Source organism: Parasteatoda tepidariorum, chromosome 10 (genome assembly GCF_043381705.1).
Source record: "Parasteatoda tepidariorum isolate YZ-2023 chromosome 10, CAS_Ptep_4.0, whole genome shotgun sequence".
Lineage (NCBI taxonomy): Eukaryota > Metazoa > Arthropoda > Arachnida > Araneae > Theridiidae > Parasteatoda > Parasteatoda tepidariorum.
In genome coordinates, this window is record NC_092213.1 from 11,141,112 (window position 1) to 11,154,029 (window position 12,918).

At 28.2% G+C, this 12,918-nt stretch overlaps 1 protein-coding gene across 1 annotated transcript in view; it reads right to left on the reverse strand.

Annotated features, from left to right (window-relative positions):
* LOC107451595 (1,4-alpha-glucan-branching enzyme) overlaps nt 1–12,166 on the reverse strand; it is a gene marked incomplete in the record, with an annotated part of 27,480 nt that extends 15,314 nt beyond the window's left edge. Inside the window, 8 exon segments of the mRNA XM_071186830.1 lie at nt 1,762–2,005; nt 4,365–4,574; nt 5,685–5,775; nt 5,898–6,042; nt 8,209–8,331; nt 8,404–8,519; nt 9,604–9,773; nt 11,850–12,166. Coding sequence (XP_071042931.1) covers nt 1,762–2,005; nt 4,365–4,574; nt 5,685–5,775; nt 5,898–6,042; nt 8,209–8,331; nt 8,404–8,519; nt 9,604–9,773; nt 11,850–11,950 — 1,200 coding nt within the window.
* Between the last annotated feature and the right edge of the window lie 752 nt (nt 12,167–12,918).

The following is a 12,918-nucleotide window of genomic DNA, read 5'->3' on the forward strand; positions in this document are numbered from 1 at the left end:
TCTACACAATTTGGTCCCCGTGATAAGCAAAAATTCGAGATCTCTCATTCAGATTTCAAAGGGTGGAAAATTAAGCCTGAAACTGAGAATCTTTTGCAAAATTCAGCAGAATTTCTCATGAGAATGCAAGAATCCCTCCCACCGAATCCAGCTCAGTATATGCATAGGCAGACCCTCTAGTATATAATCAATCATTTAAAATGATTGGCGCTTTCATACACTACGGACTGATGGTGTGCCGAAATAGCTTGCGGTTGAATGAATTGTGAAGAACAATGTAAAATCCACGCTCTTTATGTAATTCGTGGCAAAAATTGATATGGTAAAGAAAAAAACTTCAATTTTGGAAAGAGAAAATTAAGAATTTTTTAAAAACATCCAATGAAATAAACACCCTTAAAAATCGAATATCGAAAATAAGCACCTTCAATCACTATTTTAAAAACACTACACACCCTGTTAAATATGATTATCATTATAAAAAGTTTTAAAAGTCATCTAAACAGCAACTTCTTCAAGTAGAATTTAAAATTTTTTTTATCTAATAATAAAATATGTTTCACAAATAATTTTTATTCACAGTATTCTTTTTAATGGTCAAACATTTTAATCAACAAATTATAACAGAACATTTAATGCAACGTAGAACATTTAATGCAATCATCAGATAAATTACTAAAGGATATTTTAATGATTTTATAATTTAAATGTACTTTGATAATGAGTCTCTTGCTTAAGAAGAAAAAAATATCAAATGTTTAAAAGTCAGCTGTAAAAAAAGATCGATGCCAGATGGTTTTTATAAAAAAAAATTTTTTTCAAAAAGTGTAGCTTTTTAAAAAATAGCCAGCATTTTTTTCTTTTCTTTTCACTTTTACTTCAACTATTCATCCCTGGTAGCAAAAATCCTCCAGCACAGTATCGGGCATTGCAATTTATCACAGTATCTGCAGATTATTTTTCATCTCAGATTAAAGGGGAAAAAAGAAAGAACAAATGGGAAAAAAACTTGCAAGCACAAAAAAACAGAACAAGTAAAAATTAAAGATAATTTTTTTCTAAGAAATGTTTATATTCTCATTTATAAAAATAAAAAAATAGTTTTCCTTTTCTTTTTTTTCAAAAAAAAAAAAAAACAATTTATAGAGAAGAAAGACATTTAATGTTTTTTATTGTCAACAAAGTATCTGCGATAGTATGGTAATGAATTTCATTTCACAAAACTTTAAATAGACACAAATCAGAACACTATGAATAAAAATTTTGTTAATTTCTCAATTTAAAAAGAAAAGATTTTATTTTAATATCATCATCTACAAGCTCATCTTTTTTCCTGATTCTTTATTAAGCTCAGCATTAGCATCTGTTTTCTCTTTAAAACGAACCTTAGACAAAGTTTTAAAATTTATTAGTTTTAAATTGTGCTAACTATATGTTTGATTAAGCCTAATTTTTACAATAATAATATTTGCCTGACTACATTGAAGTCACAGGCAAATTTAAATATTTTAAGATTGTGCTGCAGATTGACTCCGCAAATTCTACGATCGAAATACACGTGTACATTATTCTATTGATGATTAATCAATAAAAAATAGAAATTACCTTTCTATAATAAGCAGTGATAATATGAGGCAAAAAGCACACCAAGTTAAAAAAAATAATACATTTTAAAACTGATAATGCTTAACAGAGGTTTTCGAACGAAATAAGTTCGGATAGTTAATACTAGCAAACATAATTTGTATAAAATGTAAATACCTCTGCTATAGTTAAACTTTCAGGATATAAAACTTTGAGCATATGATTTGCTACCATGAGGTAAGTCAATGATTCAGTATCAGTATTAAGGCCAAAGTACTCATTATAGTCACCGCTGAAACCTGTGCCCATTCCATGGTGATGATAGAGCATGGAAGTTACCCCATCAAATCGAAATCCATCAAACTGATACTCGTCCATATACCAGCACAGATTAGAGAGAAGGAATCTTAACACTTCCCACCTATCATGAAAAAGACACAATTTAAAGGTGAATAAATCAAGATCAATTTTCAAACATCAATTTTAATGCAAATGTTTTTATTTTATTTATTTATTTTTCAAAATTTTTCCCTTCATTTACATTGTGGACATACGTCATTTTTATATACTATAGCTGGTTTTTTTACGCAGATCTCCAGCAGCAGTTAGACACAAGTTCAGCAAAATTTCAACTTAGCTAGGGGGGAGGGGGAGTGCCTTGTGCAAAAAATTAAATGGTCATACCATATGAATTTATTTAAAAGTGGTGCTACCAATTCCAGTTTGTAACAAAGGAATAATTAAAATCAGCACAGTACATTTGTTTCCCCCTTATTATTTTTTATTGATTTGAAACTGAGTCAAGTGTGCCAATTTTGTGCAAAATCTTGATGTTTCTGCATTTTGTTTTAATATGGAATTATTTTGACACTAAAATCATGAATTGCACTTTAGTTAAATTTTTCCTTTTGAAGTTAGTGCTATGGATTTTTGCATGTTTCTTTAGAAATTTCGATATTTTTAATTCTAGACAGGGAAGATATATAATCATTACAAAGGGCCAATTTTTAATAATGCGTTTGAGTAATTATTTCTTAATTTGCTATAATTTTTTATCAACCTAGTTTTTCAATTATTTTTGTGTTATTATTAATTCCCAAATGATTTTAATAGATTTTTATTAACATTTAATGCTGTATTTAAGTAATTGCTTTTTTTTTTGACATACTGTCTTTCATGATAAATCTAAGTGTCTACAAATTTTCCACTAGTTTCTAAGATCTTGTTTATTTTTACCAGAACATTATTAGAACATGCAAAATTCTGAAATGAGGAAAATTGCACAATAATACGATTTTTCACTTCAAATTTACTGTATACAAAATACTGTAAGTCTCACATTTTCTGTTGCAGCAGTTACCTGGAAATCAGTTAATGATAGTTCTCCACAAACACTGATAAGTATGCCGTTTCTTTTAAAAAGTTTCCGTTTGACTTTTTTCCTTTAAATAGTTCTATAAGGGATCTTCATAGTTAAAAACTTTAAATGAATATGAAACAATATTTTTAGCACAAGTATTGGTGCTACTAGACAGAGTTAATGTAGAGCAAAATACAAGAGTACAAATCATTCTGCTTCATTTCTCCTTTCCATTGTCACTGGAGCATGTTAATAATTTACATTTATTATTACACAAAATATTAAAAATAGATATAATCTGAGGTTCAGAGTACCACATTAAGTAGTTCATCATACTTCAGCCCTGTAATGAATAAAAATGTCTTATCTAGTTGCGTAAAATGAAACTCAAATTCAATTTGATTTTAGAGAGCACCACAAGGAAGTGAAACACAGACGTTTTAAAACAAAATATAGGAGACAGTAAAAAATCTACACAATCCATGGGAAAAAATCTCCTATCTAGACCTCTTTCTCAGAGTTACAAATTTTAGGCAGGTAGAAACTTTATTTACATCCCACTAGAGCTGTACAATGGGATATTGGCAACGATCTGGGAAACATCCCTGAGGATAATCCGAAGACATGCCATCGCAATTTTGCTCCTCTGCAGAGGGTATGGCTCTCAGCTCAACTTTTTACATTGGTGATGCTGGTTGGTTGGTTAGTTGCAGTGTATTGGCACACGAGTCAGAAATGGCAATGCAATGCCCTACTGAAAATAGGACTCTTACACAGTGAAACAGAAGTGGGTTAAGGACTTGTTGGGGTCTCGAATGCACCAGGGGCACACAAATGATTGCTCCTAAGAGGGCATTGGAGTTGTTTTATTTACTGACTAACCTCCTGAGCTAAAGGGAATCATATATATTTTAATCATATTTTGTTATGTCCTTCTCTTCAACACAATTAATGTTTCTGAAATATACGGGCTGCTGGTGAGGTGTTGAGATTTCTTTTTAGCTTATAATTTCAAATAATAAGTAAAAAAATATAAATTAAAGATTTTTTAATTTTATTTTTGCCATCAGTGGATATTTTATTAAAAAAAATATTTTTAAAAAAACTTATTCAACAAATACGGAGAAAATTGAGTATATAAGGGTAAACAAGAGATAGTCGTAAAATACAGGAGTCCTTGTCAAAAAACAGGAGACCTGGCAAGTATGAATTTGTTTTTAATATAGTAATAAGTTTAATTTCCTTTTGAAATGAACTTAAAAGTTATATAACATTTTGTATACGTCAAAAAAATTTCAGATTTCTTTTTTAAGCAAAACATGAAATCTTAAATACTTATTTCTAACAAAAACCTGTCTCATCGAAAGATAGAGAACTGAACTTTTATTTTCATTCCCTAATAGTCAGAAATTTAACATACTGAGTGTAATCAAAGAGTCTGCTTCCCCATAGACTGTGTTCTCCTCTTCCACCATCATGGAAAAAGCAAGAATTGGTTCCATCAAATTGATTTATTCCATCCAGAACATTTTTGGAAGCATGGCTGTGCACAACATCCAGCAGTACGTAGAGTCCGTGAGCATGGGCATTGTCCACAAGTTCTTTCAACTCTTCTGGGGTACCGAAACGACTAAAGATAAAGGAAAGGTTTATTTAAATGAAGCATATAACACACACATGTATATTTCAAACTGAAAAATCAGGTTTGAGTTTAAAATGTCAGAAACTCTACATGAAATTTGGCAAAATTATAATATTAAAAAGTGTTTTAAGTGCATATATTATCTTACATATAATTATTTCACTGAGGGACTCTGTGATGTACTGCTGATATATTAACTGTTCTGATGATGTTCTTTAACAGTTTCATATCAAAAGTTCAAAAAATAAAATATAGAAAATCAAAGGTCTTGTTTTAACTTTAACTTTGATGAAATATAAGAATTGGCGCCCGGTGGCTGAGCGGTAGCGCTGTCGTGTCACAGGTCCCTGGTCCGATCCTCGGGCAGTGCAAGGTTGACTCAGCCTTTCATCCCTTCAGTGGGTCGATAAATGAGTACCAAGCATGCTTGGGAACTAAACACTGGGGGTTCCGCGTTTGGCTGACCACCTGACCAGAATATCTGCTCCTGCACCCCAGAGCCCAAGGTCAAGAAAACTGAGATGGGCACAGTAGGCCTTGGCCCTCTTAATGGGCTGTCGCGCCACTGAGTTAGTTATATCCCTATTAAGCTATCTGATTCCAGCCATTTTGTACAGGATTAATGTACATGAAACCTTCAAATGTTTAATTAAAAAAATTAAGTCGATAAATTTTTTCAAAAATTTGAGAGAAAATATAGATTGAGATTTTGCACCTTAATTGAACTAATTGTAACTGAAATATTAGGTGCTAAATATATTACTTGAACAGATAAAAATAGAACAAAGTTTATTCATTAACTACATGACTTTACTTGAAATAATTGTAGAAAAAAATAGTTGAAGGTAAAAACACTTTTAAAGTGTGTAAGTGATATAATTTTTGGTATAAGAGCCATGTTATGGCTATGCCACACCTAAAACTAGATTAAAAATAGAGTAACAAGGTTATGATGACTTGGTTGAAAATGAAACTAAATTGAATTTTAAAAGCTAACGTCTCTGAATTTCGGAAGGAAAGAAAAATTGTATTTGAAAGAGTTCTTAACAATAATATTTAAAATTAAACTAAAAATATAACAAATTTAATTAAATTTACCTGGAAGCAGCAAAAAAACTTGAAACCTGATATCCAAAGCTGCCATAATAAGCATGTTCCATAATTGCCATCAGTTGAATAGCATTATAACCTGACAGATTTAATAACTAGAATTAATTTAAAATAATTTTATACATCCTTTCATATAAATACAAGGCCTTGATGATAAAAAAATGACTAAAATTTAGTTTAAATAAAAGTTCAAAAACATACCTTGATTTTTAATTCTGGGAATAACATTTTTACTGAAATAGCTGTAACTGGCAACTGCTTCGGCTGGTGATGAAATTCCAACATGGCATTCATATATTTTCATATTTTTTGGCCTTTTTGGCTTTTGATGCTTGAAGGAATATTTCTAAAATTCAAAAAAATATTTAGCGAAATAGGTCAAAATAATAAAACTAGAAGGAGAAAATTAAATTCTTAATTAGATAAGAGCAGCAAAAAAAAGGCAACAAAATAAAAAATATGGTCCTTTTTTAAAAAAACATTTTTAAAGAACTTTATAATTTCGAAATTTTCTTTAAAAGATAAATATAGAGTAAATAAAATACAGTACAACTAAAATTATAATGGCAAGACAAAATTATTATAATGATTTGAAAATAAAATCTTACAATAAAGGAAAATAAGTAATTATATCTTGAATTGGAGAAGAGCAAAAAAGACATTCTCAAGAAAGGTTTTTTTTTTTTTAAATTTTTATAGCATTTTTGCATTATAGGACACATCAATGACTTTGGAATATCTCATAAACAACATAACTAATTTCAAACAAAATTGCAACGTTTTATTTATTTATTTTAAAATTCCTGTATTTTATAATTTTTGTTGTCATAAACAAATAAAATATGATTAAATAGTAGACTCCAGATTATCTGGTCTAATGTTTAGGAAGGGTAGACCAGACAATAAAATAGCCGGAGAGGATTAAGTTCTATTTTTTAACTTTCTTCCACAGAATTAAAAATATGTGTTATGATAAACAATAAGTGAAAAATGTGCTGAATGGTTACTAATAATAAATTACACAAGAATGTCAAAAATGTACAGACCACTACATTTGCATTTTTCTTTCCTTTTTTCCTCTTTAACCTTACACCATGAAAGTTACCAATATTTCTTATTTTTTAATAGGCTGGATAATTGTGAGCCTACTGTTTTTAGATACCGAACATATCTAAAATATTCGGTGACAAAAATCACTTAATATCAAAAAAGAATTAACTCTATTTCAGAATTAATAGGGGACTAGAAATTATTTTTATTTAATCAAAGCATCAATATCACAAGAAATATTTGTAGTTTATTTTCGCAGTAAAATTTAAATACAGTTTTGAAACAAGCGTTCTCTTTTTAGATTTTGCGTTCTTTAACTAAATATAACTAAACCTCAATATGAAAAAAATGCTCTTTCCACAATAATTCATTCTATCATACACTCATGTTTCATTATTTGTTTACTATAACTATTGCATAGTCATTTCAGCATGATTTTTAAAATTATAACACATTTAAAATGGTTCTATTACAACACCAGAAGTTCAAATCATGTTTTGAAGCATTTGATTCAAAACAATGCCATTGTAAATCTACATTTTTTATTGCTTTTTTTGCAGTCATTCCAGAACTTTAAAGTTTTTTTCTTTTTAATTTCTATTGTTTTGAATATTGCGTTATTATAACAAATATCAAACTGGAAAAAAAAGCAAGGATTTTGTTATTTCAAAACTTTTTGCAGTTTCAAAGTTTAAATTAATAGCATGCAGAAAAATTATGAGACTGTTACAGTATGTAAAACCTCTAAGTAAAAAAACTAACTCAATTTTGAAAGCCCTAGTCAGAAAACATAATTTGAGCCAAAGCTTAATAGGATTTTATTTAGTATGAACCTTAAAATAAATGTACATCATTTAACTCCATTTTTAGTAAAGAGAAAATGCAATGAAAAAATAGCAAATTTTTTTTAATGTTGCTGAAGAAATAGAAATTTACAGTTAAAAAAAAACAAACTAAAACATAATTTAAATTTTCAATGACGTGAAAACAAAATGTATGTGCAACCCAAATCTGCCAACATTTACATTCCTCAAGGTAGTGTTTTCATCTCATGATAGTGAAATGCCAATTGAAGTGACATTGTAAGCAAACTTTAAATTCACAGTTAGCCAACACTTACAATACAATAAAATAATTAACAGGCCTTATATAAGTAAGTTTAAACTAGTTAAATATAGTGCTGGTTAAAATAAATTTAAAACAATTAAGCAGAAATTTTGCATCACTAAATATGAAAATAAAACCTTTTGCACTTTGTCTAGTAATTAGCAAGTATAACAACCCAATTTTCTCGTGAAGAGAATATGTGTTTAAAATAAGACAGAACCTTTTATTTATAAATGGAACACTTCACTTCTAACAACCACTTTGAAGTAAGTGATTACAATAAGATTATGTATCATTTAACAAACTTATAATATGTGTTCATATTCTCACCAATCATTAAATCTCTTTCACCTACCTCATTAGGGGGAGGGTTCCAGAATCTTTGATCAAAAACTATTTGTTTATGTGGTTGAACAACATAAGTTGACCAGGGGGATAAGCGATCTTCCATTTTTCCATTACGAGTCAATATAACTAACTAAAAAAAAAAGCAAAGTTAATCAAATACAATAAAGGTTACAAGAAACATCAAATTAAAATTTTCTACTACCTTTATGGTACTATTATGTGCGATTGGACAGCTACCATCAGGATTTGGAGGAATTTCTAATTCCCATTTTCCAAAATCCAGTTTCTTAAAAGGATGGGTCACCCTTTTCCAGTCATCTAAAAAAAAAAGTGATTTGGAATTGTTATTTTTATACATAATAATGACAATTTTATTATTATTTGTGTGTATTATATAGGTCTACCTTAAATCTTTTCAAATGCAAATCATTTGAACTTAATTACTCTATCTAATGTCAAAACAAATTAAAAAAGTAAACTCATTAAAACATTATTCATTTAAAATTAGATTTTGTTGAAAATTAGTTTTAAAAAAAAATTATGAAAATTAAAAAAAACTGGCTTCATTAATTTGATTATTTTTTTTGGGAAATTGATAAAAAGAGGCATCTAAATCAGAAATAGCTACATTTTATGAATACTAAAAAGTGCATAAAATTTTTATTAATAATAAGAATAATAATTGAAGTTTTTAAACTTTTTTTAAAAAATTAAATTTTGAACAATACTTACAGACTTTTTGGACAAATTCCAGTTCTAAATCTAGTTAAGAATGCTTAATACAATAATCCTATTTTTGACCTATTACAATGTAAAGTTTTGTTCCGGAAAACTGAATTAAATTTTTAAAAAAAACTGAAAACCACCGTAATAATATTGGAAGAGAAAACATTATTTTTTCTATATTTGTTAAAGACTTTGTAACTATAACTTGTGTCTAATACCAAAGTCAATTTAAAATGTCTAAAATTAAAACCATGTTTGTTGTTGTTGTCATCCGCCATTAAGGCAGACGGGGATGTGATTGCTCGTTTTCCAGTGGCGCCATCTAGGGCAATTTCTGCCACACCCGTTTATAGGGTGGACCCATTCATACATCCAGAGACCGTAAAATTGACCTGAACCAGAGAACAATCAATCTCCAATTCCCCAGAAGTATTAATTTATCATGGGGACATGGAGGACTTTATAACCTGACAGATTTAACATACACTAGTTACCATTTACTACATGGGGAGTCTTCCGCCGACTGGACTCGAACTCCCGTTCTCACAAATGTGAGTCCAGTGCCCTGCCAAACAGGCTATCTATGCCAAAACCGTGTTTAAAGCCAGTTTATGAAGCTGAAACACAGAAAAGAAAAATTTGAAACAATATTAAAAAGTTAAACAATATTTCTTACTGAATTCGCCACGCAAATAGACAGCTTCAGCACCCGGTGCCCATTCCACCATCCGAATACCATTTTCAGGTGTGACATGTATACCAAAGGTTTTGTAACTTCGACAAAATTTATCAAGCCCACCTTCATTTTCATCAATTTTTTTCAGTAAAGTAAGAAAGCAACCATACCTGAAAGAAAAGTTTACTAGTCTAATAAGTAAAGCTATTGTAACATAATAAAATATTAATTTATAGGCACAACTACTTTTTTTTCTGAAAGGGCAACTACATTATAGGGAACATATTATTTTCAACTTCTATCACAGTTGAAAACAAACTTAGTGGGTTTTAAGTGTTGAAGATTTTGAAAGCTATTAAGTTTCTTTTAGATAGCACAATAAATAATGAATTGTTGGAATTAAATTATAACTTAAATATTATTCAAATATTCGAATTGAAAAAAAAATAATGTTTTGAAGTATTATAGAAAATTTTGTATAATAAAATTAATGTTATAGTAATGAATACTTTGAAATATTTTAGAAAATTTGTATATTTTAATTTTTATAACAATAAAAATGGTAACGGCATTGTAAAAATAGGACTCACTAATGAAATGGATAGTCAACTTTTCTTCAATAATCAAATAATAAAAAATGTCTTATTAGCCTTAATGACAAGTTTCTTTTTATCCTTTAAAAGCAAAAGATAAGAAATGCCTTTAAAAAAAATATTCATGCTTTCCATTTCAAGTTTTTGAAATTCGCAGAGAAATTTGTGAGTTTAACTTGATGATATTTAGAATTGATTTTTACTGATCTACAAAGTTCTATGAACCAGTAAAGGTACCTAAACCCTCTGCTAAATATAAGTATCCTTCAACTGGATTTTTAAAGTTTTTGTTATGTTAAATATAAAGCTTTTGAAAAATAAAGATCTGTTCAATATTTCTAAAATTCTATAGCACTATTTTATTGTTTATTAGATTGATGTAGGCGATGTAGCCATATTTTTATTGTTAATTAGATTGATATAGTTATATTTTTATTGTTAATTAGAATGATGTAGACATATTTTTATTGTTAATTAAATTGACATAGCTATATTTTTATTGTTAATTAGATTGATGTAGTTATATTTTTTTGTTAATTATACATTGTTGATGTAACTTTAAATAAAAATTTAATAACAACTCTCCACAAGCAAGCACTGAAGAGGATTTCAGTGATTGTTAGGGAATTCTAGGTTTAGTGTGGTGAAGTAAATTGTAGAAGTTACCAATTTAAAAAATACATAAAATTTTTCCATGAGAAAAATGTATAATTTTTCTAGAAAAGAATATACTAAAAATAAAAATTAAATAAAATTCACAAATCACATACAAATAACTTTAAAGTAAATAATACTATTTTCACTGCGGAATGGCGACTTATAGTTGCTTCACATCCTTTTTTAGTAAACACAATAGAAAAATTTGAGGATTTCATTTAAGTTCATGCCATAAAAACTATTTACATTGCACTCCAAAAAAAATTTTTTTTAATGCAATGCTTGGTGTGAATGTTACAAATTATGCAGTTTCCTATATAGTTTCCGTTGTAAAGTTTTTCATTTTTGTTAATCAGCATCCATAAATGCTTAACCATGCTCTAATTTCTGGTTTCCTTTGCCAAAAATAACTTGAGCTAATAGGATGTTATTTTTGAAATCTTTAATTTGCCTTCAGTTTCTTTCTTACATACATCTTATGTTTTTTTAGGTCCGAATTTTTCGCAGTTAATAGTTCAATCGAAACTTTTAGCTTTCCACCGAAATTTCAATAAGCAACCCATACAAATTTTTATGAATACTGTTTAAAAACAAGAGTTTTGGACAGTAATAAAAAACTTTAGAAAATTTTAATTGGTTAAATAACTTTTTAAAGTAGGATTAAGGGAACAGTACAACTCCAAAAAAACACTTCAGATTTGCAGTAACTGCATCATGCTAAAAAATAAAGTTCAGAATTACAAATGATGAAAAAACCAGTTTTTGAATTTAAAAGTATGATTGAAGTTCCTATTTCCCTTTATCTTATATTTAATCACACATTTATTAAAAATAATAAAAATGGATGATGATCAATTTCATATACAATAATTATGAAATGTATATATATTTAATTTTCTGCTGAAACAGATCCACGAAAAATTTACTATATACTAATTTGCAACTAAAATAATATTTTATTTAAGTGTGATTATTTTATTAAACTTATTATCTTACCGGCGTTTTATTTCTTTTTCATGACTTTTTAAATATGGATCTAATTTAAAAAGATTATCAATGCCCGGAACTACAACATCTATGGATTCTGAAGTGGACATGATTTACAATGATGAAACCTGATAAATAACAAAATTGAACATCAAGACGACTTTCGGAGGTGAATACTTCAGGGTCGTCTCAATGTAATCAAGAATTTCTTACAGTGAAAACACTGTCACGTGTAGTCAGTTTGTTTACGTCAAGGTCAAAAGTTTTTTTTCTTCTTTTTTTTTGTTCTTATGATGTGATAAAATAATCTATATATTATTGATAACCAAAAATCCCAAATGACTAAGTAAATTAAAAATTCTGCTACTGTTAATGCAAATAAGTGTAAATTAAAATTCTTTTAGAAGTATGTAATAGAACTATTTCATTTATTATTTTTAAAAAACGATCTACAAAATTCAAATTTGACAGGTTTTACTTATACAGTAACTACATGCCTTTACTGTCACTAAANCACGAAAAATTTACTATATACTAATTTGCAACTAAAATAATATTTTATTTAAGTGTGATTATTTTATTAAACTTATTATCTTACCGGCGTTTTATTTCTTTTTCATGACTTTTTAAATATGGATCTAATTTAAAAAGATTATCAATGCCCGGAACTACAACATCTATGGATTCTGAAGTGGACATGATTTACAATGATGAAACCTGATAAATAACAAAATTGAACATCAAGACGACTTTCGGAGGTGAATACTTCAGGGTCGTCTCAATGTAATCAAGAATTTCTTACAGTGAAAACACTGTCACGTGTAGTCAGTTTGTTTACGTCAAGGTCAAAAGTTTTTTTTCTTCTTTTTTTTTGTTCTTATGATGTGATAAAATAATCTATATATTATTGATAACCAAAAATCCCAAATGACTAAGTAAATGAAAAATTCTGCTACTGTTACTGTAAATAAGAGTAAATTAAAATTCTTTTAAAAGTATGTAATAGAACTATTTTATTTATTATTTTTAAAAAACGATCTAAAAAATTCAAAATTGACAGGTTTTACTTATACAGTAA